Source organism: Balearica regulorum, chromosome Z (genome assembly GCF_011004875.1).
Source record: "Balearica regulorum gibbericeps isolate bBalReg1 chromosome Z, bBalReg1.pri, whole genome shotgun sequence".
Lineage (NCBI taxonomy): Eukaryota > Metazoa > Chordata > Aves > Gruiformes > Gruidae > Balearica > Balearica regulorum.
Window position 1 is genome coordinate 46,920,111 of NC_046220.1, and position 24,426 is coordinate 46,944,536.

A 24,426-nucleotide genomic window follows, 5' to 3' on the forward strand; every position below is an offset into this window, starting at 1 on the left:
TTGTGGGCTGCGAACGGCTCTCTCCTTGAAATAGGAAACAAAAAAGCTATACGCTATGCTCATGGCTGTAACCCTGCATGCACAAAAGGTTTTAAAAAAGCAAAAGCGTGCATCTGTTATCTAAAAAACCCACAAGGCTTCGCTTGTCTACATGCAGTGCTCAGATAACTCATGTGGGAGACTCAGGGTCAGGGATTTTCACATCCAGCCCTTATCTAGAACAGAGCTGTGCGCCAATGAGGTGTGTTTGAACAACAGGCTTTTAAAAAAACCACAATGACCAGGTTTGGGAAAACGCAGGGATTTCATACAGTTCCTTTGCCTGTACTCCACCTAACTAACTAAATTGTATTTGGTTAAAAAAATAAACAGAAGTCAGGAACTTAACTGATGCTAGTAAAACATGCCCTTAAAAAAAGGCATAGTTAGCAGAAAAAAAAAGTGGAAGTTACCTTGACTGCTTAGGACTTGCAGTCAATAGTGACATTCTTGTATCAGCTTTTTTAAAAATAGCGCTCTATTTGTAGCCCAAACCAGCATCCTACTTATACTCAGAAGCAGGCTGTGCATATATTAACTTACTTTCTCTAGTACTAATAAGCTCCACACAAATATGTTCTTGGCATAATCTTTTACCATGGTTAGTTAAAAAATAACACTCTCCCCAGCAGCTTTTCAAATTATGTGAACTGCTTTAAGAAAATCACAGAGAGGTTTGTCTCAAACTGCTAAAAAGTGCTACCAGGAGGTGAGGGGGATGAAATGAAAGAGGAAAGCAAAGGTCAGCTGGAGCTGCTGCAGGAGTTAGTTATGGACTAAGGGTGTTTCTGAGGTCTCAGAGAAGTGTAACAGAGTAAGGGTATTCTTGCCTATTGCTGCTTTCATTGTTTGGCATGGGTGTGTCACAGTTGTTTCCTGAGCTGAAGTGCCAGCAATTGAAGATTTTTAATAGCCTGAGCAAGGACCATGTGTGGTGGTGGGTGGATTTTAACCTCCATGGAAGCATGCTGGAGTACATAGATATTTTCGGGCAGTGCTTTCTGTAAGGTAAAAACAGGAGCAGTTACCTCTAGGCTTCATCTGGTTTTATCCGCTAGCACAATGCGATGGAGATGTGGTGCCTGCTTAGGCCCCAACCAAAGGGCTGCTGCACCTCCCCTGGCCCTCCCTGCACTTGGGGACGGGGAAAAGCTGTTGCCACCTTAGAGCCTGGGGGAAGCTGGGATGCGGCAGAAGCACCCTTGAAGAGGCAAGGAGAGCTGGGTCTGGAACCTGGTACTGTTACTGCTGCTTTGCACAGCCAGAGGCAGTTTAGGACACAGATGGTGTGCTTGTCCACTGCAAAATGGGCTTGATCTGCACTTGGGGCATCCCCAGATGTTGTACCTCTGCTCCTGGTAGCATAACTCACCCACCTTCTCTGTTATCTGTGGTATTGCTCTTTAAAATGTGACTTTGTAACTTGGATCACGTGGACAAAAACAAGTCAGAGAGCAATTGCATATGTTAGGCTGGAGCGGGCGAAAAGCTAGGGCTGTAGGAGAGTAAAGCAGCTGTTGGCAGTAGCCTGGTAATATGGCTCAGCTGGAGGCAGGACCACAGGGCTGTGTCCTCGCTGACCCCTTCGGCACTTCGTACTCGCCTCTGTGCATTGGGGACAGCAACTCTTAGCCACCATCCTGAAGGGCTCTGGGAAACAAAGAAGAGGGCTGTAAAAATCCTAATGTTATTATTCACTGATATAACCTTTGGTCTCCAGCAGCTATTTCCAGATGAGTGTTAAATGCCTCTATTTACTAAACGCTGGTTGACACCGAGAAATAACTCTGTGCTGACCTGTGGTTCACCCTCACCAGATGACAAACCGTTAAACACAACAAACTCTGTTTACGTGAAACACTGAGTAAATTCACTTGTACCTCGAGGTCATTTCCTAAGATAACATGATTTCCAAACTCTGGCTTAGAAAATCTTGCTGAGGAGCCAGTGAACTATTCCCATTGTTGGTCCTTTATTTATTGCCAGGTGCTTACATGCACGAGACTAGATTACTAATATCAGCAAAAATATCACCTTAAATCAAATGTAAACTCATTTCTGCAGCCTGCAGGTTGAGGCCTTGGACTCATCTAGCAAACCTTGAAGCCAAGATGGCAAATACCAACCTTTGCATCACTACTACATACTTGAAACTACCAACCAAATCATCTCAGCATCCAGACTGAAACTGCAGTTCCTCAGCAGCCCATGCAAATCCGTGTGTGGTGGTCTCACCAGTCTCCTCCTGTCCCTGCCTCCTCCTTCCACTAAATCTGGTACTCGGTGAACTTTCCATGAGCTGTTGTGGTGAATGAACTGGTAGCAAAACATCCAAGTCTTTGGTCCTACAAGGTCAGTCAGGTGAGCTTCTAGAAGAAATATACAAATCTGTATGGATATTATCCATGGGATGAGTCCAGTCTAGCAATCAAAAGAACCAGCTCGGTCTCCCTCTGAAGACTGTAACCAGACTGAAAGGGATCAAGATTTTTCCAGGGTCATAAACCTACTTTCCCTTCATAAATCCCATGCTACTTAAAATATAACTAAGGAAAATCTGCTTTAGCCTAATCCTGTTTAAACCTAGTCTGACCTGGTCTCCCAGAAGCATTATCAAAGTCAAATGGTCTTGTGCACAACCCATTTCACAGGCTCCCTTGGGAACTTGGGGCATATTCATCACGTGCCCAACTTCTTGCTGACCTACTAAAGTAAAAAATTCTACAGTAAAAATGCTGTCTGCTCAAAGAAAATCCTCATCAGCAAATAAGGCAGGTTGGGTGGGTTTTAAGCAATATAAATGCACACTATGGTAAAAAGTAGATAAACAGGAATGAGAAACAGTGACTTAAATTGCTTTTCTCTCAGACCTGTGCTACAATCTTGGTAATATTACACGTGAAGATTCACAGTGGGACTTCATCCTGTCCCGCTATATTGCAAAATCACCAATCAGACAAAAATATTGGAGAGAGGCACTGTACATCTTTGAAGATGAAAGGTCTGAGCTGTAGGGAGCATTTCTCCACCTATATGTTTGCCATGCAGTAGCTCAGCAAACATCATGTGCTTCTAACACCTCTCACAAAAGAATACACCAACAAGCTGATAAACATCATCACCAAAATGCTTTCAGAAAACAAAATACATTAACTACATGTAAAGACCACTGTCAATGAAATCTGAAAATAAAATCAACCAATATAGAGAAGTCTAAAACCGTATCTCTACATATGCCCAGCTGACATTTAATGGCACCTTTCAGAGACTGGATGAAGGGACTGAGATACCTATGGCTACAGTGGGAAAACAAAGCTGAAAGAGAAAGGTTCTGCTGTGAGTGGGGCCCCATACTGAATTGTGGCTTCAGTTTATCCTTCAGGTCATGTTGTCTCCATTCATATTGATTTCACTATTGTACCATCAGCAGGAGCTAGAGGAAGAACCTGGAAACACATGAACCAGAAAGAGCAGGTTAAAAGTGACTTACCATCAACAGTGCTCCCAGCCCTATCAAAACAACCTCAAAAACCTAACAAAACCCTCAAGCAAAGCATTTTAAAACTGTTTTTTCCCTAACAGCAAACCAAATCATGATGAGGCTGACTGGCTGTGGGTATGGAGAAGAGTAAAAACAATTCAGATGTAGCTGCATTTTAAAGTAGCTTAGCAAGAGAAGCAGTGGGCAGTTAAGGTGTCCTGAGTTCAGTTAGGTAAGTACATCTGGCTATCAGTCAGTAACTCTAACTCTTTCCTTGGATTTAAACATTTTTCATGAGCAAGAGCAGCCTTGGTGGTTGTGGTGGGTTGACCCTGGCTGGGGGCCAGGTGCCCACCAGAGCCGCTCTATCACTGCCCTCGTTCACTAGACAGGGGAGAAAAGGTATAACGAAAAGCTTATGGGTCGAGATAAGGACAGGGAGAGATCATTCACTAATTATCATCACGAGCAAAACAGACCAAACTGAGGAGATTCATCTGATTTATTACTAAGCAAAACAGAGTAGAGAAATAAGAAATAAAACCAAATCTTAAAACACCTCCCCCCACCCCTCCCATCTTCCAGGGCTCAACTTCACTCCCGGCTTCAACCTCCGCCCCCCCCAGCGGCACAGGGGGACGGGGAATGGGGGTTATGGTCAGTTCATCACACGGTGTTTCTGCCGCTTCTTCATCCTCAGGGGGAGGACTCCTCTCATCGTTCCCCTGCTCCAGCGTGGGGTCCCTCTCACGGGAGACAGTCCTTCATGACCTTCTCCAACGTGAGTCCTTCCCACAGGGTGCAGACCTTCACGAACTGCTCCAGCGTGGTCTCTTCCACGGGGTGCAGACCTTCAGGAGCAAACTGCTCCAGCGTGGGTCCCCCACGGGGTCACAAGTCCTGCCAGCAAACCTGCTCTGGCGTGGGCTCCTCTCTCCACGGGTCCACAGGTCCTGCCAGGAGCTTGCTCCAGCGCGGGCTTCCCATGGGGTCACAGCCTCCTTCAGGTGCCTCCATCTGCTCCGGTGTGGGGTCCTCCATGGGCTGCAGGTGGGATCTCTACACCCCCTCATCCTCCCTCCGTGGGTTGCAGGGGGACAGCCTGCCTCACCATGGTCTTCACCACGGGCTGCAGGGGAATCTTGCTCTGGCGCCTGGAGCACCTCCTGCCCCTCCTTCTGCACTGACCTTGGTGTCTGCAGAGTTTCTTACATCTTCTCACTCCTCTCTCTGGCTGCAAAAGCTCTCTCTGTTTTTTCCCTTCTTAAATATGTTATCACAGAGGCGCTGATTGGCTTGGCCTTGGCCAGTGGCAGGTCTGTCTTAGAGCCAGCTGGCATTGGCTCTGTCAGACACAGGGGAAGCTTCTAGCAGCTTCTCACAGAAGCCACCCCTGTAGCCCCCCCCCACTACCAAAACCTTGCCACACAAAACCAACACAGTGGTTCACTTAACAAACAAGGCCCTGATGTATCATTAGGGAAGGTTATCTTACACCGACATTCGGGCCGGTCTTAACAGAGATGGTCACTTTATAGCTACAGTATATGACATTGTGAACATCAGGCTTGCGTTCAGTTGAATCCTTTGAGATATGGAATATTAACTGGACGAAAAATGAAAAATATGAAGGCATTTTATATTTCATATATAAAATTCCTTGACACATACACAACCACCTATACATATTTAAAAAAACCAAACATGCACCACTATTAAAAAAGCAAACAAAACAAACTAAGAACTTGCTCCACAGTCACAGTAAAGTAATTGAGAAATGTTGTCACCTGCGTATGGATTAAAAATAGCATCACGCTGCAATGGTAGTTGTTTAGTATTAGAGACATCCTGATGGGAACTTAGAAGGAAGGGGGCTCTGGAAATGCCTTTGCTTGGCATGGACCATAAGTAACCTCACCATGAAACACCTGCAGAGAGGGAGGCACGTTACCCTGCAACCCTCTCAGGTGCCCATACGGTCAGTTAAGCACAAGACTTAACCTGCCTTGGGTCAGGGCTATAGTCCACCCTGCATGCTTTTACTCAGATGCAAGAGTAGATATAATTATCCTATTTATTTTTTGTTTTCTCTCCATAATAAATAAACCTGAGTTTGTGATAAGCAGGCTTATTGCTACTTGGGAATAAATGCTGTGAGCTGGCTGTAGATACAGGGAGAAAAAAGCTAGGACTACAAGATACAGACATCTTACACTTCAGGGGCTTGAGTCAAAGTAACATTCACATGAGAAACCCAACCTCCAACATCACTACAATACTGTAAGCCACAAGCTTACAGGAAAGAAACACACACTGAAATTAAATTGGCAATAAAAAAAATAAATCTGTCACCTACATCTTACCATGTAGTACAAAAGGCAAGAGTGAGACACAGCATCTTCAGGAAGCTGTGACTGTAGTCATTTCAATAATCAACACTTTTTTTTTTCTTTTAATGGTACAGATTTGTATCTACACAAATAAGCATTCGAGCCACAGTGTTCTGAGTTGCCATTGTAGGTGTCAATTCTTGCATTTATTTAAGTACTGCCATCTTTAACAGTTTTACACCTCTATTTTCATTTCATTTAAATCACAGACTGCTGATACTCTGCTATTTTGCATCCCACATGCCAAGACTTGCTTCTTCCACTGAATTCAATTCTTTCTACGAGTTAGAAATCTGGTCCTTGGTTCTGTTTTGCTGTGCTGATGTGCCCTTTCAGACAGAAAGGGTCTCTGTACTTTCTTCAGTCTAGCAAAAAAACCCAACCCTGTTTCTTCTTTGGCAATCACTGAATTAGTACTTAAACGGACAATTTAAAGGCTGAAGCACATTCTGCTCAAGTGTTTACAGTAGATTAAGGGGTAACTCAGGGCTGTGAAATGGCCTTTAACACTCTCTACTGTTAGATGTTGATCTCACTGTGTTGATAACTAACCCTCACTGCACTCACAGAGAGAACTTTGCTCCTGGACTATGTTTTAACGTTTCCACAGGTAGTCATTCATTATTTTTCCAGCTCAAGTTTTCCAACTGTTCCCCTCAGTTAACTTTTGTCATTTATTAATTCCAATGGCATCCAGGTACTTTCAGGTGTACTGCTAGAGCCCTTTGTGTCTTCTGAATCAGAGCGCAGTCCATCAAATTTCCTGGGTGTTTAATTACAAAAAAGATCAAAGGAGTCAGTAATAGGTCATTTATGAGAAAATGCATTTTCATTGTGTGGCTGGCTGAGCAACTAATAAAACAAACATAAAAATTACACATCTATAGAGAGAGCAAAGTTCATTTTCTTACTGAATGATTGCTACTTAACACACCTGAATACCCAAAACAAACTAATTTCCTTATTTGCTGCACATTTCCTCCTTCAAGCATGGGAACCGGGTGATACTGTAGAGCTGCTTAGGAACACCAAGAAACTGACATGCATTTTGACTCATTGTAGACACCAGACAAAAGTAAAATCCTTATTAAATATCCATGGAGCGACTGAGACCAAGACATGACAAATACAAGCAAGTGTCTTAAGACATGCCCTTACACTTGTGAATAATGACCTTCCTAAACATGTGGCAGAGAAACTGTTTATCAGAAGCACATTTTCAAAGGGCTAAGTACCAGGAAGACAGTTAGGGCTTATTGACCCCATGGCATCCTCATGAAGCACAACCAAGGCATCTGGCAGCTCATCAGCCTTACAACAACAGATTGCAAACACCAAAGGAAGCTCATCGTTATACTCCAAATTTCAGGTTTAACACTAACAGCTGTCCCTGCATTGCACAGCTGTAACACTAGCTAGTATTTCACAGACTGAAGATTACCAAACAGTGTTTAATCACCTAGTTGCTTTGATTTACTCATTTGTTTGTATGTTCCTTTTTGTTCCTTAACTAAAAAAAGTCCCCATCATTTGGTAAACCTGTTCAGGACAGAGGAAGACTCTTCCCAGAAGAGTGTGTTTATGTACAAGTTAAAGATCATCTCAGTCTAACAGCCAAACATCAAATGAGGATCAGTGTCATGTGAAGCGGTCATGTTTCTTTCTTAGAAGATGGGTATACTATTTGTAGCTGTTGGTCACATTAAACTGAAAGAGCAAGTAACACCAGCTTTATGAATGGCTTGTATTTAGACATTATAAAAGATTGATTCTTTCTCAAAGCATTTTAATTAATACCACTGTATTAAAACTGAGTGGCAGTGCTATGGGAGTTAGCCCTTTATTTTAGGAATATGTACCAGTCTCCAAGTTGGGCAGCAGGATCCGAAAGACTCTACACCTACATTCTTAGTCTTTGCCAATGAAGGTGTATCACAGTGTTTGCACCTTAATTTAAATACCCCATCCCCTCCTTCCCCCAGACTTCCTCAATATCTGCTCTTTGTAAACAACCTTCCCCTTCTTTGAGTGGTCAGTGAGCCTCAACAGAAATAGGGCTCCTAAATGATTATAGACACTATACAAATTACTAAAAGAACAAAGCTCAGGGGAGCTTGCATACTTACTTTTGAGTACAGGCTCATATCCCACTTGTGGGCAATTTAGGTATGATACAGTTCATGATTTTACAGGACACAGAAGGATTTTTCTTTTCATGCTTTCCTCCACAGATCTACGGAGATCAATTATTTCAACAAGTCTTCAAGTACAGCCTTTGTTCAGATGAAAAAGCAGAGATTGAGCCCATCATAACTACCACTATCAGTACTATTACCTGTCCTAAAACACTTCTCTACCCACGACAGTATCAAAACCAGACCCATTCTCCTCAAACATCCAGTTGCAGAGCACTTTCAGGTTCAAAAGGAAAAAGAAAAAAAAACAACCAACAAACAAAAAGAGAAAAGCACTTTATGCTGCAGTGGAGTAGCTGATTTTGCTTTAATACAAAAGGTAGAGGAATTCTAATTTTGGTGCTTTAAAGCAGTTCCATGATTAAGTCATAAAATTCATCCTGGACAATAACGTCTCAAAGCATGCCTGTGTTCCCTTATTGGAGGTATATACAGAGACTGTAGTAGTAACTTAGCACATATCAGCTCACTGGTGGGATGCGCATTATCCATTTCTGATATAAGCAATTTTTATGTGTTATCCAGCAGTGAAGAAGTCTTCCTCCAAGATAACATGTGCTCTGTGCTCTGTCCTTCTCACTGGAAAGGATAAATGTGGCATATTTAACATCCGTATCTGGATACAGATCCTGACAATAAGTCTACCCAGGTCTGCTGGTGAAGATGTGGACAGAATGGTGTAGTCAGTGTATTTGCTCTATTATAACAGATGCACTAGAATTAAGTTTTGTGGGCAGAAGAAAAGGCCTTTGGAGTTCATTGCTAATACTTTCCTTTGCTCCCCTTAATCACACTGTTGTTTGCCAGCATCAAGTAGTTATCTGTATTCCAGCTGCTCAGGAAAGTTATCTTAAAAGAAGTTGGTATATCCACACAAGAAATAAGGACATAGGCAGACCTAAACATCCAGAAGAACTTAGCACTAACTTCACAGGTCAACCTCTGCAAGGTCCCCTTCTGATTACAGAAATAACTAAAATCAATGAACTATCACAAAAGGAAGTATTTCCTTCTGTACATGATTTTTATTATTTACATAATACAATATAGCATAGATGCTGGGTAGCATGATTATGTGCAATACATAAATATGAACTATCTGTACATGTTTGTATATCTAATAACTCAGAAGAACAAAGTTAGAAGCAAAAACCTGATGCTTTTAATAGTGAAGTAAAAACTAAGACTGAACACTGCAATAAAAATCAAAAGGTCAGGAGTAGCGCCTTGTGTACATACGTAACTATTTACAGATGAGAACAGGCATTACCACAACACTAGTCTAAACTGTACTTGTTTTATATAAAAAACACAAGTTTCATACATCACAAAAACCCCTTCCATTATAACACAGAAGTGATATTACCAGACAAGCATCAGTGAAGTATACTGCCTTTTCTAGAGTTGTTATTGTACAATGCTGTAGATAATGCAGCCCATGCAATACACCCAAGAACACTACAGTCCTACACCCAAGTACAATTAAAAATGATAAAGCAGCCCTCCAAGAGTGGTTCCAGCTACCACTTAAGTCTACAGTAGCCACGCTGGGTATGGTTTTCCATGCAGAACGGTGAAACTGTTATATTTAAAATTAGAAAAAAATTAACTCCTAATATTCTTTTTGAACTCAGAACACACAGAACATAAGTAGTATATGAATAATAAACTGCTCTAATACTTCAGCAACTTACTCAGACACATGTTGCTTGATAGAGCTGCTGTGGTATGTATAAAAACATATGTAACTTTTTCTGTAAACCAGTCGTACAGTATTGTGCTACACAACATTTTTAGCTATGCAAGGAAAAGCAGACAACTCTGTTGCAGGCCAGTTCATAAGTTCCTAGCAGGACATTTCCTTTGGGAACCTATTTTCATTATTTTAAAGTTAATGTAATCTTTTCTGAAGCAGTGCTGTTCTCATACGTATCTGATTGTTTCCTGTTCCTCAATGCAACTGGTAAGTGACTTTACTAAATACGGCACCAACACTGATCTTATTGGGATGGTGGACCTTTCTACATAGCTTACATTCTGCTGGAAAACAACGGGAGTGTGGAAACTAAAAAATCAGAATGAGATTTTAAGTGATAAAAGTAGACTGCCAACATTTTTGATGTATCCTTCTCCGTAACAGGCACATAACACTAGCCAAAGATTATATACCTCAAACACTTTTCAAAAGGCAGATCTGCTGCAAACATGCAGATAGCATACATCTGTTTGGCACATGTGAACTAGAAAGTCTGTCCTTTGTGCATATGCATTCCTGTGCAGGTTTCTGATCATCCAAATTATATTCTGGGAAGGGCATATATATTTTCAAGGGCTGTATCAATCCAATCCTGCCTGTAACAAACACTCAAACTTTCTGAAATATCATTAAGACAGACAAGACTAAAAGTAAAACTTTGGAGAACAAAGGAAAATGGCCATGCACCTGCTCTTTCATGTTTTCCTATGTTATATTAAAAACAAAACAAAAAGTCAGTCAGTCTTTTTGCAAGCAGGTTAATTTATATTCTCTGGATTTTTTCAGCCACCACAACTGGATTCTCTTTCCTGATTTTTGCTGCAGCTTCTGCTTTGTAATCATATGGGCAGTTATGCTTGTCAGAGTAACGGTGAAGTCCACAAAATAAGTTTCCACATCGGCAGTCAAATCCTGTAGATAGAAAAAGAAGCAACATCACTAGGAAGCTTCATATTTAATTAGGGTGCAAGTTAAGGTCTTAGTCAGTACAAAGGGGCTATGTTTGTCTACTCTGACATACAGAGTAAGAACAATGAGCAACTGTACTAAGTTGTTTGGATTCTGAAGAACAACTTTAATGGTACAGATATTTCATCACATTTAATCAAGTAAGAGGCAACTAACCATACGGATCTGTTCAAAATTGACAAAGTATTCTCATACCTGTAAGGCCAACCTTCTTTCTGCACATGAAACATCTGTTCTTCTTTGGTTTGGGCAGTTCAGGAGCTCTCTCTTCACTCTGTGAAGTACTAGGCTGAGAAACTGATGGGCTTGGTTGAGTAACAACTGTTAAAGCAAGCAAAAGAAATAAAGGTTAAATTTCCTTTTCTTGACTTCACTAGAATGCATGTATTTCTTAAGGATTAATTCCCCCTACTAAGACCCTGATGTTTGTTGCTGGAAGTACTACATAGACTAGTCTACAAAAATGTAAGTCAGAAATAAGGATTTTTAGGTACTCTATTCTTCCCTTTTGGCTCTACACAAGATAATCAGATTTGCCCCACAGCTCCACCAGCTAGAAAATACAAGGCACTTATTCATTACACCTATACAGGTGTTAAAGGCTTGGAAAGTAACTCCAGAAGTTCCACGCACACATTTAGTATTTAAAAAAAAAAATCTTATGACCAAGTAACATTTAATCTAAAACAGTAATATTGCCACAGCTGTAGAGAATAACTAATAGGAACATATTTTTGAAACAAAAAAATTCAGTTATATGTTACTATCATAGTACTGGGTTACTTTGCCACTACAGCTGCGAAGTCAGATGCCTAAAACAGTCCACCAAGACAGCAGGTAGCAAGCTACTGATTCTGACAGATCCAGAACACAGCTACAAAACACACACAGTTCAAGAGAGCCCTCATGTTTTCGACACTTTCAGTAATTTAAACAACGAAGTGCAGATTTATATTGAATATCAGTATTTTTGTACCGTATTCAGCTTTAATGTTCAAGCAGGTATAGTCAAAATGAGTCATTTTTCAATTGCCTCTGTCATGAACACCTTCACACAAACTTGAGTCACCTTTCACTTAAGTTCTCTGAAGGATAAAAATGTGTTCTTTTGTGAACTTCTGAATCTGTTAATTTTGTCAAAAAGTGTAATTTTTTTCCATCAAACTTTTTTTTTTTTTAATATACTCTTTATATCCAAACCGGAACAAAGGAAAGCTGAGAGAGGTATGTTTGTACACAACTAACACCTGCTTCTTGTACACTCCCAGCTGTATGATGTTCTAAAATAGAACAAACTACAAAACACATTCCAGAATAAATGGAGTATATAAGCTTTAAGGACTTATTTGTAATCAACTTTACGCACACAAATAGGATTTGTTGGTTAAGATTGTTCTGGATCAGTAATTAGTGCATCCTGTGAAAAGTGGGGTGTTTTTTTTCCAGACATAAAAAAAATATGTTGACCTGTTTTCTATCTTTACTCTTCAGACTTGTTTTTTTCAAATTGTGTTTGCATTACTGTGTTCATAGGTATTCCAAAAACCAGCTCACTTTTACCACTAACAGCTAGAAAGCCTCACCATACAAGACAGCCCCTAGTCAGACCTTCATAATCTAAACAAGATTTAAAAGTGACAAGCTCTCAGAGGTAACAAGAAACCTTCAGTGCTCATCACAAAAAAATTCCATGTGACCAAAAACCAGGTTAAAAAACAGTGGTATCACAAACAGCGTAAACCTGTTGGATACTACGCACCTTGGCTAACAGCCATCAGCAATGGCCTTAAAAAAAAAACAAAGGCCGAACACCTCCCAAAAAGCACGGTCAAACTCCTTTTAGGTTTGTTATATTGCTAATTAGTTTAAGAATGAAATGCTAATCATAAGCCATGGCAGATGAAAAAGAGGAATCAGAAGTGCTCACAGACTTTGCAATCTGGTGTATAGCTAGCCAGGGGGAAGCTTCATCTGCATCAGAACCAACCTATAAAGACAAACCCTGAGAGCATACATGCTGTTTCAATCAGATGCAACAGAAAATGCAGAAGAAGGGGTAAATCAGTAACCTAAAATTAAAGTCACTCAAAACACGCACTAAGAGAACATGAAAACAAGAAGAGGAGCAACCTTCATCACTGCCTAACACGCCAACAAGGAAGCAAAAGTGGAAACAGCAACTTCCCAGGAACCACCAAGGCAAAGAGATAATCTAGTAGATTACCACAAAATGAAGGCACTGAGAACAAATTAATCTAAGGGAAAATGGAACTGGAAAGTGATCTTAAAAAACTGTAGAGGCACATTTCCTGAAAGAGCTGCTGAACAGGATCCTTTCCCCACAACTAAAACACATTCCAAGAAGGAAAAGCAGTCCACAACATGCAGTAATAGGCACTAAAAGGTCCCAAGACAAGATATGACATAGGGCCCTAAATCCAAATTAAAATCTTCAATTTATTACTCTCCATGAATAAAGGATTCTTCTCTTTTACACCAGAGTTAAGTCTGATGATGACTTTTTATCATGTTAAACCTGCATAAACGTGCTTCTGAATAATGGCTAGGATGGAGGCAAAGCTGTCTACCCTGCCTCTTACTTAAGCTCAGAACAAAACCCCTTTTTCATCAACTCGTGGCTTAGATGAAAAATACCGTAAGATAGTAGTTGTTCTGCCATGACATCAGGCACCAATATAAATTCATCAGATACTATCTTGACAACTGCTTGTCACAAAAGGCTTCTTTTAGCACAGAAGCCAAATCCAACCAGGCAAGTACAATTCCAGTCTTTAATATATTAAATTAATTTTATGCCAGAAATCACACAGTGTTAATCAAAGTGCTCTGATTGCTGTGTGATCACCATGGAATGAATAACTGAACAAATGCTGCAAGTCAGAAAACAGTGGTTACTCGTACTTGTAAACCTGCTTCTTCAGTAACAGTGTTCAGATGAAGCAAATCCCCTACCACTAAACCAAAGGTTTTAGCACCTTAACAGAGTTCCTGTTGGCATGTACCCTTCTCTATCACCTTGGTAACTTCCCTTCCCAACCTTCAGCTGAAGAGGTTACCCTGATCAGGTTTACTTTCCAGTTCTCCTATTACAAGGCCAAAAAGCTTAGGAGCAACAGATTTTCATAACTGGGCAAGCCTTTACTATTATTTTGGTCTTAAGTGTAGGTACTGTAAGATGCATTGCTATCAGGCACAACAAGGAAGACCACCATTGCTCTGCTAGGAAAAAGACTAACATAATCCTAGTATTGGAGAGATGCCTGAAAAAACCCCACACAAACACAGGCATTGCATCATGACTTTGGGAAAATTTCCTTCACACGTAGTCTGAAGATGCATCTTTACAGAAGGCATGTGGGAACAGCAAGGCCACTGGTGAAAGAAGTTAGTCACATGCTACAGCATGACAGTTACTCAACCTATACACAGAAAGGTCCTACAAAATGGAGAACAAAACTCTTCCCAGACCCCAAAGTATTAAGCCACAGTGACTACGTAGGACTTACAGGATTTTTCAAAACTGACAGTAGTTTTCCTTATACAAACCAGTATGGCTGCTGCAGAAGAGCATGCCTACTGTAGGTATTTTTCTACTGAAATTTCACAGCTGAACAAAACCTGATGAAAGTAAAGCAATATTACTTTTAACTCCTCCTATATCATATAAAATGACGAGAAAGGTCTACAAAAGTAACACTAAGAAGTTTTTGAAAGCTTTTCTGTCTAAACAAAAATTATCAAAATAAGATCCCCACAGCTTAAACTGCCTTACTTTCAAAGTACTAGTAAATGGTAAGCATACCAGTGGAGTGAAGTCTTGAAAGCATTAAAAAAAAATTATTTAATCATTCTGGCTTGGTGTAGCTAACCCCCAACTCCCACCATGGAAGAATGGGTAAAATTAAAATAAAAGAGAAAAAAAGTTAAGTCAGAAGTCATCAGAAAGACATTAGACTGCACTTCTGCAGTACTGGAGCAGAAAGCTGTACTAGAGATTGTGCAATCCTTATATTGCCTATTAACACAATGGACTTTTCTATAAAATTTTAGTCTGAAAAGATAGACAGTACTTATTATGCTTTATCAAGCTTCCTGAGTATAAATACTTTACTCTTCAGGAGGTAGAAGTGCTTTGCCAAAGTGCTCATGATGAAAGGCTGCAGAATAAACTGCCATCATGTTTAATTTCATGCCAAAGAAAAGCAATAGAAATGTTCTGCAGCATGCAATTCATCTCCCACATGTGCAACTCAGCACATTGTATTAATCTAACAGTAATAGATAGTCAATGTAAAAATACGCCAGTTTCACTATCACACAGAAACATGGTTTAGTTTGGTCACCATGAAGACTTGATGGCTGTGGTATACCGCTGTTAAAATAAAATATCCTATCACCAGCAAGCACAGGACCAACAGTTGGGTCCTCAGTCTTATTTTCCAAGGTCAATAGCTTCAGGATTTAGAAGAGATTACTGATTTCATTTCAGAATTGTTTCAATCAGGGGCATCTACTGAAGTTACAGCAGTCATGGGAAACATGAAGACGAGCCAATTATTTTCAACACAAGACAGCGTTGTTATATCAGACAATTTTACCAACAGCCACAAAGGAACTGTCTACAGAGAGCAACATGGTTTAAATACTACAGCCATGTGTGAAAACAAATCAGAATTAACAAGGCACTCATTGCAACAAGATTTAAGGAATATCATGTAGTTACTATCTTGAGCCTACCATATCTCATAAGCTATCTATCTACTTGGCATGTTACTCACAGTATTACCTGGGACACAACGTACACATCACAGATAAAACACACTGGTTCCATCTACAGTATAACTGAAGGTAACCCACAACAGGGTCTCAACCTGAATGCAGGACAGCTGTAAAATGACTATCATATTGGCCTGGTAGAAAGCCAGGAGACAACCATCATTGCCTGCTGTCTTCTGAAGCTGATTAATTCAGGAACAAGAAGAGTAAGCTACAACATGGATGGAATTATACAGTAAGTTAACAGTATTTGGGTATTTTTAACATGTAATTTACACAAGACCATAATAAGTTCAATTTCTGGTTCACTTTCTTTACAAGCAGTGCTACTCTGCAGCTGTGGCTTCACAAAATGATAGCTAATCACACTTCACACTACTCCCTAAAACAGAACTATGACTGGGTTTAAAGAAAAAAGCCAAACAAAACCAACCAATAACAACCCCCCACCCCCCCAAGCCTCTGATATTCATGCTGAGACTAATTACATGTGGAAAGAATGACAAACCTGACTGGAGGCTCATCATTCAGCAAGGTAATGACCTACAAAACCTCAAGAAAATGCTAAAAACATGTTGTCACTTTAAACAATAATATTGTTTAAACATACTTGTTTTTCAAAACAGTTTTAGTGGTTACTATGTAACTCAATTCTTTCTTGTATAGATCTTTTATTTCTCTTTGAATACCTGCTAAAAAAAACCCTTCAGGAAAGGCTCCACTATGCCTCACCAACTTGCTAGATATATTGCTCTCAGTGTAACACAAGGAAAGGAAAGGAGTTTGCTGGCTTTTGCATTTAATTCCTGCAACTCAGCACAGGAAAAAAAAGCAATTATGAATGTTTCTACAATGCTTTGGGTATAGTCTGGCTTTGGTCAAGACTGCATAGAATTCAATCCTTAAGAAGTGCAAAAGCTTATCAAAATCCTCTAAAAAGTGTTTCATAAATAGTCCCCCCTCATCAGTTTGAACATTTAGATTTCTTTAGATTTAGATTAGATGTAGATTTCTAGCCTTTAGATTTCTCTGACTTATGAGCATTTCAGACCATACAACTGCACTGAACACATGCCACTTTTCAATTATAAAATTGCAATGAACAAGTTGAACTACAGAATTACAAGTAACAAGAAAACATAGCATATTAGACATGTGAATTACAACCAACTAGGTCAGTTACATCCATCATGCCTTTCTTCCTTCAAACATTAAGATACAATTTTCTTAGCACTGGATTTGTTCTGGATGAGAATCTACATTGCAACCTCAAACTTTGCAAAGGAAAAAAAAGAAAACAAAAAAAATCAAGAAAAATAAGACTGTTAAGCTTCATTGTTTCATTGTTCTCAACATCACCACCTTCTCCAGTCAGTTGCTTCAATTTCAACAGCAAACAAGTATAACTTTATGCTACAGACTGCTAAAAAATAAACCAATCAGTTGACCTGATGCAATTCTATTTGTTACTTCCTGGCTTGTAAGGGGAATATCCAAAACTTCATTTACTAATGAAAATCTGGCAGAAGAAAATGCGACTTCATACTGTTGAAGACATTAAAAAAGGAGAGTAAGATGCTTTGCTTAATAGCTACATTGTTTATTCGTAATTTGTTACTATGGTTATGAAATGCAGTTGCTAGGGTCAAACTGTGCTTACAACTAGACTGGGTTTTTATTAGCAACTCCATGGCTGTGGCATTATCTTAGAGAATTACACCTCATAGAAAGTATAAGCTTTGTTGTTATGAGGCACGATCGGATTTATGTACCATTGTTTCAGTTCCTCACTGAGAGGGGAGACCAACACATATTGGATACTGCTGGAAAAAGAAAGAGGAAAAAAATGCAACCAGGCCAGACACAACAAAGATTTTTATAAAAAGTCTAGGCCAGCTTCTCTTGCCTGCAACAGAGATCAATGTACTACTGAATACAGCCAACACTTTGTTTATTTCAGATGTCCAACAAACCCTAAGAATTGTATGTTAAGGAGACTATCCTATGCCGTCTACAACCATAACACTTAAAAGGGAATTCGGGCTCTGGAGTAGCTGAGGCTGTCTCACAAATTTACAGGTATGGACTCAGGAAGGCAGTTTTGTTGCCACAAGTTTTTTCCAGACACATTTAAGTTCTGTGGTATTTTTTCCAGTGTTCTCTACACAAGCTTTTGACAGCTTTTACTGGTTTCAACCGGTGAGATTATTTACAACAATACATAAGTATCTTGAGCTGCTTTTGGATTTTTTCCCCTATGCTCATCAATGGAGTGCTGTGTGACACTATCATACAGTTCACTCGCAGTACCTGAAAAACGGGTAATATGTCAGCAATAACTGAAGATTGTCCTTTACACTTGGCAAAGTCACAAACTCCTACTGGCACTTCTAATAAGACTATTACTCTACCACTGCTACCATTTTATATATTCCTCTTTCCTGCCTGCCACATTTCAGGTAAGAATTCATAACAAGGCAAGATAGGTTTATAATTATTATTGTAGCAAAGTCTAAACTATTTCTCAGTTACATACGGAAAGCCTCTTCAGATTGCATCAGTTACAGGAAATTAATACTTGCACAAATCTCCTCTCAGTCTATACATAATGAAAAACCCAACATATTGTATAACTGTACTTTAGTTCATGTCACAGAATCTTGACTGAGCATGACTTATGCAATAATAAAATCCTCTGTACAAATACTCAGCAATTGAATACCAGCTGTTAGAGTAGTCTTTGCCGGCAAAGATATATCTAGATAAAAATCACTTTTATACAGTGCTGAGTAGTATCTTCTGTAATTTTCATCTCACTGACTCCAAAATTGAAAAAACAAAATTTATCTTCAGCTTGAGTGAACAGACTTCCTACTAAACATCAGCTCTGAGTGGTTTAAGACTGTTCCAGAATTGTTAAATTAAAAAACATGTGGATATGTTTAAGTATGTTAAGGTATCCATTTGAACAAATTTATATGAATTCAGTCACTCACCAGTTGTAGTTGAGAAAGCTGCCCCTCCCTGCCTCCCTCCAAGAAATAGTTTATCTACTACAGCTACCACCTTCCAGTACAAGAATAAAGTTTTTAAATCGACAACTCACAGCCAGCAAAATTAAGGCTGCAAGTATCCTACACATGTGGAACAATGCTTTGGTTATATCTACCAATTACTCAATTAGTTCAGAAACCCTAAACAGCTTTTGTTAGTATTTTTAAACCAAGTATTCCCTCCCTAAAAGACTCACTCCTCTGTAGAATGGAATTTAAGAACTCCATTCTCCAAACGCACAAGCCATTTCGATCACCATGAGTCAGCCAGAATTGTACTGCTAGATAATATAAAGAAATCTCAACATTTTTACTTCAAAACTGACACCTTGCCCAAATGCAATTTTAGAGTGCCTTACTTTTAAAAATAAAGGTTTGGGAGCAAAACCACTCTCACAGGTGTCATAGTTTTTTTAATTTTTTTTTACCAACATTGAATAAGCATCTTAACTCTATTGTGGTACTAGTCCTTTTTCTTGATTCTGAAGAGAGAGTACTCAAAAAGCAGCCTTAACAATCATCTTAACAGTTCTTCAAGATCATCACCACAACAGATGCCTACTCATAAAGTAAACAAACCATCAGCTTCCATTAAGTCACCACTTGTACTCAGTTTTACTCTGCAAACATACCTGGCTCAGCCTCTTTTTTGGGCGTTACTTTTTCATCTCTTGAAATGCTCATTTCTGTCATTTGCTGTGTTACAGGCAAAGCGGCAACAGGCACATTTCTGTTTTAAGTACAGTGAAACATATAATTTACATTAGTTGTGCATGCATAAAAGCTTAAACTCTCTAGACCCATTAATAAACTACCCATTCAATTACTACCGATACACATTCCTGACCTCTACTATCTTCAAAACACGTTTTACTCTATTTTAGTTTCCCTAGAAGAAAAACAGCAAATCTGTAGCAAATATTTATCCAGACAAATCAAAACCATACTTTTAAATGTAGTAGTCCAATGCCATATATTTTAATCAGTTCTTATTTACACAGATTCATAAAGCACTGCCAGGTAGACTGACCCTTTTTCCTCCGCAGAAACTCACTGCAATAGTGCAGGATTGCTGCAGTCCAACTTGCTGCACACTCACAGCTCACTCAAACTTTAAAGTAATACCTTCATCTTACCTTGATTTTTCAGATGTGCTGCCAGCAGCACCTTCACAGTTGTTTAAGTTAGTGTCTGCTCTCTGTACAGATGCAGAGTCTGAGGTAGGACTGTTTGAACCACTGGCTGTTCCTATATAACAAGAATCTGAGAAGTTAGTTATGAACAAATTGTGGAATACATGTTAGTCAAATAGTCTTGTATGCAGACAGTTCACAGCTGTACACAATCTTCACTGCTACTGCATATTACTTCTTACCTAAAGACAAGCTATACTGTTAACTACCAAAACACAGATTTGTATAAGAATATGCTAAAAGAGGAGGCTAAAGTGGGAAAGCAAGTTATGGCTGAATGCCAAGCGGACCAGAACACATTACACAGAAATGTATTTTTATCTTTACTATGATTTAAAGTAGTATTCTCTTTGACAGTCATTGATTTAGTACACAGCTTTCAGAAGATCTCCTGAAAAACGTTCTGGGATTCCTCCTTATCTTCTACATGTTTTATTTAAAAAAAACCCACAAACAAAACACAGAAAAAACCCAAAACCAAAACCCAAACACATCACACACCCTTACCCATTGGGCTGATTCTACCACTATTCTGCTGTCGCTGAAGATGCTCTTTGTAGCAAACAGAACACATCCCATTTGTCCTAGGATTTCCATAAAATCCACATCCTGTACTACAAAGCATGGGCCCTGGGGTCTGGTTTGTCTCCTGAGTCATCTCGATGCTGTAAATAAAACCAAGAACTGCATTAGGAGTTGGCACGTCACCAAATCAATTACTGAGTTATCGAATTAAAGTACGTCTGCTCACCCCGCCCCTCAAAAGTGATATCAGCATTCTTAAAGAGGGCTATATGGATGTTAATATACCTTTTAATACTGCAATTGTATTGCTAAGTAACATCATTATGAACCTTTAAGAGAAGAAAAAGCTTCATCTTATTAATACTGAGAAATGATGTACTTGTTGGCCACTGAGCTGCATGTGCAGCTTATGAACAAATTCAATTTGACAGCCAAAAAAGCCCTTTATTACCAACCTCTGAGCACTAACAGAGACATGCAGAATAAGCAAGACCAAGTTCACATTTACTAAACAGTTCTGACAAATAACATAGCTTATTTTTTCCCCCCTCCAGCAGAAGAGCCTCACTTTTTCAGTAACGTTGATTTTGCATCATTCTGATGCTAATTCCACTATTAGCAGTTCCTGCTTTCACAATACATTTGTCAAACAGAACAATAAAAATCCCTTAAGTATTGGCAGCAGCCATTTAGACTCTGTATTCCTATCTTTAGGGGTTTCCAACACAAAGCCGTGAACACTGCTTAAATCTTCCATGAAACCTGATACTGAGTACTAACTGGCAACAACATGTGTACAACGAGCCTTTCAACCGAGAATCTTCAAAGAGAAACACAATTAACAACTTTGACCTGTTGAATATCTTCTAATACACAGCCTACACTTTTTTTTTTTAGAAAAAGCCAGTTAAATGCTTTATCTTACAAAATTTATGGGAACACTTCTGAGCCTCCCAAAGGCAGACACTGCTAACTCTCTTCCAAGAACTGCAGAAGTTAGGAATAAAAATACTTCACCTTCACTGCTGGTTAACCTCTGGCAAAGCAAGGTTAGTAGAAAAATTGAACAGCAACCAAATCCTTAACTCCCAAGGGCAATAAAACTAGAACACAGTAATCAAGCAATCTGCTACAAATTGAGGACACGTAAGAACATTGCACTTGTCCTCTCCAAATTTAAATTTAGTAGAAGCACTGTACATGGCACTTGGAGAGATTTTAATGTAATATCTAGATTGCTGTCGTCCTACTCAGGAAGAGTCACAGTAAGAGATATCTGACTGCTGATGCCTGTGAGAAGTCAAAAATGCAGAAAGCGAATTCAGTACAGTGTACAGAGAAATATCGTTTTTAATTAAAAAAATCCCACATTGCAAGTAGTAAACTTACATTCCACTAGTACGCCAACTGCAGCTGACAGCTACCTTTGTCTAGTAAAACTATATTTCTGGGATCAAAGTAAACCAAGAGCAGGAGAACGTAAACAAGCAAAATGCATCTACTTGCCTGCTGATGGTCACGGGACCTCATTTTCCAGGTATAAATAGTTGCATTGTTTATGCCCTGGTAATACCTTCCAGGAATAAATAGCTTCCTTTCAGGACTACCAAACAGCTACACACTTGCCCTGATGACGTTTTACAGCCATACACACTTAGTCAAGTGAGTCAGAAGAAACCACCACCCACCTAGAGAAACCTAAAAAGTCTTGTCACCTGTAATGTAGGCTTATGTCTATGTAATACAAATAAAGATTGTACTTCTCCCTTTTTATTAAGCAGGTAAGCTCAAAGTGCTATCAAACACGCTGCCACCACCAGCCTCTCAACCGACTTGCTCCACTTCCAAATCAGCGTGCTGCAAACACGTTTCTCCACTTACTAAATCCAGCTTTAGGTGCTAATGACGGCATTAGCGTACTACAAACCAATCTTCGCAGCTCCTTTGTCAGCACATTCTTCCACTACTTGAAATTCATGCCCCTGATTGAAAGGCCAAGTCGCTGTTACCCTACGCTTAAGCAGCCGTGCCTTTCCAGGCTCTAGAAAGCGCCCCGGGTGTCACCTCTGTCCCTCCTAGAAGCGCCTACCGCCAGCTGTAAACCGGCTGCCGTGCCCTCACGCCGGCTGGCCCTGCTACCGCAGCCTTACCCCCGGGCGTACCAGCAGGCAGCTAAACCCTTCCTTACCAGCTCCGTCCCGCTTCCCCGGAGAAGCGGCTCCCCGCCGCCGGCCGGGCCCGCCCGTCACATCCACATGGGCGAGGGCTCGCGCTTCCGCCTGTCAGACGGCTGCGACGTGACGGGCGCGGGGGGCCGGGGCGCTCCGCCGCCGCCACCGGCCCTCTGAAATCAGCTCCTATTTATATCTACCGCAGGCTGCCGGCTCCTGCGCGACCCACCGGGCCCCGGAACGCATGCGGCGAGAGGAGGCGGCGGCGAAATCCGATTACCCGTTCCTTCCAGGGGGGAGCGGGGAGTGCGGATGCTGAAACTCAATCCAGAAAATGCAGCATCACCAGTCCGTCATCTCCCAACAGCCATTTTCGCCGCCAGTTCGCGGCGCGCACGGAGGACGGCTGGGTGTGATCGGGGGCCTAGCGGGCGACCACCGCTTCTCAAGTGCGCCCCGCGACCTTGGGGGTGGGTGGTTAAAACCCAGCTGTTCCCCTTCGGGGGCAGAAAAAAAAAAAAAAAAGACAATTAAAAAAGGTCTTGTTCTACCACCATCAGGGGAGGTCTTAACGTCAGGGATGCTCCAGCTTAGCCTTGGGACCCCCCGACACAAACAGGAGACCTTTTATTCAAGGTGTTAACTCCCAACAGCAATTCACGCCGCTCATCCCGGCGGTTACCAGCCAAACTCGGAGAGGAACGTAAATCCCGTCAGCGACCCAGGCCGCGCACCTAAGCCGCCCCCGAGGCGATGGCCGGGCCATCCCGGCAGCAGCGGGCACAGCCCGGCTCCCTCCCGCAGGCCCTGCCGCTCCCGCCGGGCGTTTCCACATTTTAGCGTAACGGCGGAAATAAAGACTCCAACATGCACCGAAATCAACCATAAAACCCGGGAACTGCGTCAGCGATGGGCTTGCTGACCGAAATACTTATTTACTTCAACATACTCCTCTCGAAGAGGGGCCACAATTAAACAAGAGGCACACAGAAACAAAACCGAAGGGCGGTTCACCGAGGCTTCTCGGGGCGCTCGCCCCTGCACGGCCGCGCTCGGGGGCAGCGGGGCGGAGGGGTCGATACGGACAAGGTGGACCGACACCGGGCGCTTCCCGAGGAGGGTGAAGCCCGGCCGGGTGAGTCAGACAAAAGGGGAGCCGCTGCCAAGCGCCCGCAGCGCGGTACGTCTTAATTGTCCCCCCGCCTCCTCCGCCGAGGACACCGGAACACAAAAGACCCGGAGGCTGCCGGCCTGAGGAGCAGCGCCGGCGGGCGGGGGTGCGCAGCCAAGCGGCGGGGCCGGGCCGCTGCTCGCAAACCCCTGAGTCACTCCCGGCCCGGACATCACCAGGCCAGGCCCCGCGCCGCTGCCGGCCCCCAGGGCCCCGCCGGCGGCGGCCAGGGAAACCTTATTGTCTGGCCGCCGGCGATGCTCCGTACCAGCCTTGCCCGGGGGGTCCCCACCGTGCCGGGCGGGACGGGGCCGCCGGGAGAGGCGGAGGGGCGGCCCGCGGGGGAGGTCGGCACACCCCCCCGCCGCCGTGAAGGCCCTAGGGAGCCCAGCCCAGCCCGTGGGCCCCCACCTACCTGTTCCCGGCGGGGGCCAGAAACCCCGCGGCCGGTGTCGCAGAAGGCGCCGCGGGTGACTCCGAGCGGCTGTCGGAAGAGCGGAGGGCGGGGGAGCGCGGGGCGCGGAGCTGGCGGCACCGCCGCCGCCGCTTCCCTCCTTTGTTCCCGCAGCAGTAGCGGCGGCCGTTTCGGCGGCGGCGCGAAGCGAGACGCGCCGTGCGGGGTGGGCGGGCGGCGGGAAGACGCAGGAGGGAGGGAGGCGGGGAGGGGGAAGGAGGGGAGGAGGAGG

General features: G+C 41.9%; 1 protein-coding gene across 5 annotated transcripts; it reads right to left on the bottom strand.

The window, feature by feature from the left end:
* Positions 1–9,110: 9,110 nt before the first annotated feature.
* On the bottom strand, positions 9,111–24,404 carry ZFAND5 (zinc finger AN1-type containing 5). 5 transcript variants are annotated; one of them, XM_075739551.1, is made up of 6 exons: positions 24,156–24,404; positions 20,381–20,538; positions 19,817–19,928; positions 19,313–19,410; positions 11,026–11,151; positions 9,111–10,773 (listed from the first exon to the last, which is right to left on the bottom strand). In XM_075739551.1, the coding sequence occupies exons 2-6, from the start codon at positions 20,529–20,531 to the stop codon at positions 10,625–10,627; spliced, it is 636 nt and encodes a 211-aa protein (XP_075595666.1). In that variant the 5' UTR covers positions 20,532–20,538; positions 24,156–24,404; the 3' UTR covers positions 9,111–10,624. The 5 variants fall into 5 exon arrangements, with proteins under 5 accessions (XP_075595666.1, XP_075595668.1, XP_075595667.1 ...); XM_075739553.1 differs by having other exon boundaries at positions 19,817–19,943; positions 24,156–24,392; XM_075739552.1 differs by lacking the exon at positions 24,156–24,404 and adding an exon at positions 22,587–23,066.
* Between the last annotated feature and the right edge of the window lie 22 nt (positions 24,405–24,426).